Source organism: Stegostoma tigrinum, chromosome 42 (assembly GCF_030684315.1).
Source record: "Stegostoma tigrinum isolate sSteTig4 chromosome 42, sSteTig4.hap1, whole genome shotgun sequence".
NCBI lineage: Eukaryota > Metazoa > Chordata > Chondrichthyes > Orectolobiformes > Stegostomatidae > Stegostoma > Stegostoma tigrinum.
Genome location: NC_081395.1, coordinates 3,123,042 through 3,129,041, shown reverse-complemented (window position 1 = coordinate 3,129,041; position 6,000 = coordinate 3,123,042). Strand labels below are relative to the sequence as shown.

At 43.5% G+C, this 6,000-nt stretch overlaps 1 protein-coding gene across 5 annotated transcripts in view; it reads right to left on the bottom strand.

Annotated features, from left to right (window-relative positions):
• Positions 1–404: 404 nt before the first annotated feature.
• Positions 405–6,000, bottom strand: part of eml3 (EMAP like 3) — a 90,730-nt gene continuing 85,134 nt past the window's right edge. For all 5 annotated transcript variants that reach the window (XM_059641639.1, XM_059641637.1, XM_059641641.1 and 2 more), the window contains one exon: positions 405–1,868. In XM_059641639.1, coding sequence (XP_059497622.1) covers positions 1,665–1,868 — 204 coding nt within the window. In that variant the 3' untranslated portion in view covers positions 405–1,664. The remainder of the gene's footprint in view (positions 1,869–6,000) is intronic.

The following is a 6,000-nucleotide window of genomic DNA, read 5'->3' as shown; positions in this document are numbered from 1 at the left end:
GTTATCTCAGACTCCAGCATTTAGCAGTTCCTACTATCTCTGACAGAGTTGTGAAAGGTATTTGTGGGACCCAGGGTGATTGGGAGGTGATGGTAGTGGTGTTGTGGAGTAGAGGTGGTGGGTGACAGGGAAGGTCTGTGGATTGTGTGGAAAGCAGGAGAAATTAAATGACAAAAGCAATGATGGTGCAGGTCAAAAAGAGATGGTAACAGGATAAGGGAAGAAGAACTTCTGCCATGAATTGATTGAACAGTGGAATGGATTATGGAAGTTGAATGTCTCCTCTTGTTTCCACCGCGAATGGTTTTGCAGCTAAATGATTAGAAGGTAAGTGAAAATTAAAGAAACCAAATCGGCAATTCTGTTGCACAGCTAATTTTTAAAGACAGGCAAACAGTTGAACATGATTGTTAAATTCGGGCTTTATTTCAAAGAAAAAAATACATTTTCTCTACAGTTTAAAATTGTTTACAATCATCTAGTCTGTGAGTAAGGTGCTTTGGTCCTTGTGAAAATATTTGGCTCCAACTATTTAATTTCCATAAAGTTCAAGTCTTCCCAAGAAGACAACATTTATAAAAGACAAATGAAAACTACCACTTTTGAAGACGAAATGCAGGAACATTATCAGGTAGAGTTGCAGTGCAAGTGACTGTTGGAATGTAAAGATGAATCTCCCCACAGAGCTGCCAATGACCCGCACGGCAAAGTCAGTGAGTTGGGGAGGATTGGGCTGGACTCGCCTTGCCCTAACTATAGCACCCAGTGAGTGGCAGAAGACTAGCAGCAACTTTCTTGCTTACTTGTCCACTTGCCCAGTTACTTCACAGACTTTAAAAGGAAAACTTTCACGAGGACAAAATCTGCAAAAGATTGATTTCCCCCCCATTTTGTTGACTGAGCAAATACAGAGTCATTGACATGGTTACTTACTAAAGTTCATCTCTGCCCTGACAACTGACTGCTGACCTGCACTGAATCAACCTTCCCGTCCATCACTGTGACACTGTGATCTTCATGCTCAACCCTGCTTCTTAATGTGACATTAATAAGAGTTGTTCAATAAGAAATGCAAACACATAGGCTTACCTCCCCAACTCTACAAAAAAGCCAGTTTCCCATTCTCTGCAATATTGTTTATACATCAAACCCACCTGGCACACAATCAAATTTTTTTTCTCATCATTTTATAATTCCACTGTCTTCAGGCTGAGCTACTTCCACTCCTGCACAATAAATCTCCAATTCGTACTCACATCAATAAAGACTCAGCAATCCCAAGTCTCCCATTTTACTGTAGGGTGTCTTTGTACACTTACCAGCAATTCTACAATTGAACATTCACAGTCCCACTAAACTTCAACCTACCTTATCTATTCAAAACAAATCCATTTTTAAAATTCTTTTACATTTAGATCCAGTATCAAGGTTATTCCCACTCCCATCATCGCTGAGTAATAGGGGCAAGATGAGAATGTAAAGAATGGGACAACTGAGAAAAATGTGCACGGTATTTACATAATCTCAGGATGGCCCTCATGAAGAAACACCTCATCTCAACTTGTATCTATACTGTGAACCTGTCAGTCTGATTACCTTTGACTTTCAGAAAGGGCAGGGGCAGGGGCAAATAACACAGAGAGAGTGTCTGCCCAATAAACATTTCAAGCATTGCCTCCTGAAGGAATTTCCAGTGAGGAAACAGAGGTGGATGAGATGGAAGTGCTGCGTTCAAGGCTGCTGTTCATCACTTGCCATTGCATCACAGTCGTGTCCTTGCCCCCTGTTGAAATCAAGTGGGTGTCATTGTGTGTGAAACGGACATTAGTCACATGACTGCCATGTCCACCATACACATGGCTGGGTGCCTACAAGCAAAGAAAAATTAAGAAACTTTGAGTCTTCACATGTTTGGGAATTTTCCAGGTAACAGTTGAGAGTGTAGGACCTTAACTGATACTTCCTGATTCTCATTATTTCAGACAGTTGGATGTTATTGCACAGATTTGTTCAAAGGACCTGTAAAGAATATATAATACTCGGGGCTCCTTGGGATCATTGATTTTGCCTCATTGAGGTCATTCAATAGTCAAGTAGCACTGATTACAACCTCCTAGAATGTTTCTTGCTATGCAAGTATATTTAAAGAGAAATGACTGGTGGTGATTTTACCCTGAGGGTCACCATGCCTCAGGCAAGGGACAAGATTGAAAAAGCGTACCTTCATGGTAACCTCAGTCAGTGCAGGAATTGAATCCACTCTGTTGGCATCACTCTGCATTGCAAACCAGCCATCCTGCCAACTAAGCTAACCAGTCATTGCCTGGCACTTGCATAGCACACACGTTACTTGCCAATTATTAGCAATCATCAGTGAACATCCTCATTTCTGACCTTACGATGGAGGGAAGGCATTGATGAAGTGACTGAAGATGGTTGGGTGTAGGACACTACCCTGAGGAACTTGTGCAGAGATGCCCCGGAGTTGAGATTGCTCACCTCCAAATAACCACAACCATCTTCTTTCATACCAAGCATGAATACAGCCAGCAAAAAATTTTCCTATTGACTCCAGTTTTTCTAGGGTTCCTTGATGCCACACTCAGTCAAAAGCTACCTTGATGTGAAGGAGAGTCACTGTCACCTCATCTAAAGGTTAGCTCCAATGTTCATGTTTCAGCTAAGGCTAAAAATGAGGTGTGTGCCTCTGACAGAACCCAATCAGAGGATCCAACATAATAAAATGTGAGGCTGGATGAACACAGCAGGCCCAGCAGCATCTGAGGAGCACAAAATCTACTGCTTTTGATGCTGCTGGGCCTGCTGTGTTCATCCAGCCTCACATTTTATTATCTTGGATTCTCCAGCATCTGCAGTTCCCATTATCACCAATCAGAGGATCACTGAGCAGGTTACTCAAATAGCTGTTTGGTAGAACAGAATGTGAGCTTTGCTGAAAAATATACTTTTCTTAAAGCTTTTTGTCTCGTGCTCATCAGGACAAATCTGAAGAAAACCAATGTAATTGTAAAACAAGAAGTTGTATAAGTGGTGACTGCTGATTGGTTGGTAAAGTGGACTCTGGTTGGTAAGGATATTGCTTTGAGATGTCGCACTAGTTAATGATGATTGCCAGTTAAGTTCCACTCTTCGTTTAAATTCTAAACAAGGCACCTTGACTTTCATTGTCAAGGCATACCCTTAGAAATAAACCAGAGAATGGCTGTTGAAATGGGTTCAGTGTTATATATGCTGTATATGTTCTTTACACAGGGTTGACAAGGCAGTGTTATTTCCAGTGCCTTGGTTGAGGCATGGTGGTTAGTTTAGTTCCATTGCTTTTATTGAACATTTGTGGTGTTTAGACATAACTGATTGTCTCACTAGGCCATTTCAGAGTGCAGTTAAGAGTCAACTACATTGCAAAGGGCCTGGAGTCTCATCTAGGCTAGACCACGTAAGAATGGCAATCTCTTTCCCTCAAGGACATTAGTGACACAGATGGATTTTTGACCAGATTTTCTATTTTCTGAATTCAATTTTCATCATCTGCCATGTCTCCAGAGGATCAGTCAGTGACATCACTACACCTATGCTTCCCTTATTTACAGCACTGGGGACATCAAGCTGCATTATCAGGTGCCATATCAATGCAAGTAGTTCTGGATGAGCCACATTTTACTCCCAATAATTTCCCGATGTGACATAAAATGATGGCATCTAAACTGTGGATTATTGCAACTGTCTATCTGTCAAGGAAGTCAAGACATTTGGTAACCAGGCCAAAGCACTGTAATAACACAGACTGTCTGCGTGGGCAATGTTAGGAACAAGAAGGAAGCTCAGCAGTGTCCCTCGCAGGCACCAAGTGTAGCTATATTAAAACCAAATCAACCTGTTCTTAGAACTTGGAACTATATTACACTGTAGCATTGGTCAACACTCCAACGTAACTGTCTCTCAGCCCTGGTCCTGTTCTAATAGATTTCCTCCGTTCCCTCTGTTAGGCTTCAAAATCCTTCCAAAAGTGTGGGACCCCAGAATTGAGGAGTAGTGGTGTAGTATTAATGTCACTGGACTAGTAATCCAGAGGCCTAGGTTATGTTCTGGGGGACAGAGATTCCAACTCTGTTGCTTCGCGTAGTTGGTTGAAAGGCTGGTTTGCAATGCAGAGTGATTCCCACACCAGCTGACATTACCATGAAGAACTTGTCTTCTCAACCTCTCCCCTTACTGGAGGTGTGGTGACCACCAGGTTAAACCCCCATCAGTTGGTTTGGGATAGTTCATGATGTAACAGTATTTTGAATCACACCTAAAAACGTCAATTGACTACACTCTGGGCTCTTAAGGGGTTCATTCTAGGGTGGCATGGTGGCCATGCTAACATGATAACACTGCCGACTGGCTTCTTCCCACATGGACTGTCTGTGTGCAGACAGAGAGAAAGAGAGACGGGTGGTGGGGGGATCCTAATACTCAGTAATGTTGTGACATTAGTCCACTAAGCCCTTCTGTGCTTGTCTGTCCCATCCTCGGAATGGTCTGTCTGCGTTCACCTTGACAGGGGTTAGCACTGCTGCCTTGCAGCGCCAGGGACCTGGGTTTGATTCCGTACAGTGACTGTCTGTGTAGTGTTTGCACGGATTTCCTCCGGGTGCTCTGGCTTCCTCCCACAGTCCAAAGATGTACAGGTTAGGTGGATTAGCCATGGGAAATTGTCCTGTAGTGTTCAAGGAATGCCTAAATTAGGGGGGGTTAAAGGGGGATGGGTCTGGGTGGTATGCTCTGAGGGTAGGTGTGGACTTGTTGGGCCAAAGGGCCTGTGTCCACACTGTAGGGATTCTGTGATTCAATCCCAGTTGGTAAAATTTGAATTCAAGAAAAATCTGGAACATTTGAAAAAGGCTAATGGTTACCATGTAATCGGAGTGAACTGATGTAAAATCCTGCTGTAATGAAAGCCCTATAGGGAATGAAATCTGCTGTCCTTATCCAGTCTAGTCTACATGTGACTCCAGACTGACATCATTGTGGTCATTCTTAAGGGGTGGGCCTAGTCATAGACACTCTAAATGAATAATGAACAAAATTTTATACACAATACTCCCACTGAAGTCTAACCCAGTGATTTAGAAAGGCTCAGCATAAATTCTGGCTTTTCCACTCTATGCCTGTATTTAAAAAGCCCAGACTCCTGTATGCCTTTGCCCAAGCAACTCAGAAGTGATCACAGTGATCATTATAGTGCATCCAGCCACAGAAGAGAAGTGGTTTGTAATGCTTCAATGCAGCTTTTTATTCTGCTTCTCAAAGGCTCCGTTCTGACCCTGGCACAGTTGCACAGGAACTGGCCACCCACGGTACCTTTAATATCCAGTACCATATGATATATACAGACCCAGACCCTCAGTGCCAGGAACTCGTTCAACATTGGAAGGCATCACAGTCCAGCCCGATTGCAGTGTCATCTGTCCCTGCTGTTTGTTACATAATACTAGTATCCAATGGTGGCTGAGGGGGAGGGGGAACAGTGGAATATGTGGGTGAATACAAAGTGGATACCCACTTTCCTTTACAAAGCTGCTTTGGTTAATATGTGGAAGGACAGCGCAGGCATCTCCTCACAGCAACTGGATTAAAATCTGTCTCTGCCACATAAGCAAAACAGGAAAGGTATCTTCTGTGGTCATCCAAACATTTCCCTTTCCGGCTCTTTCTCAAATCTGTGTGTGGCAGGCACTGGTGCTGGGCAGCAGCTTGCACGGATAACACTGCCGACTGGCTTCTTCCCACATGGACTGTCTGTGTGCAGACAGAGAGAAAGAGAGACGGGTGGTGGGGGGATTCTAATACTCAGTAATGTTGTGACATTAGTCCACTAAGCCCTTCTGTGCTTGTCTGTCCCATCCTCGGAATGGTCTGTCTGCTTTCACCTTGACAGGGCAGAGACAGGATAAAAGCAGCATGCTGGATGCCCTTCCTCATCCATTAGCATTC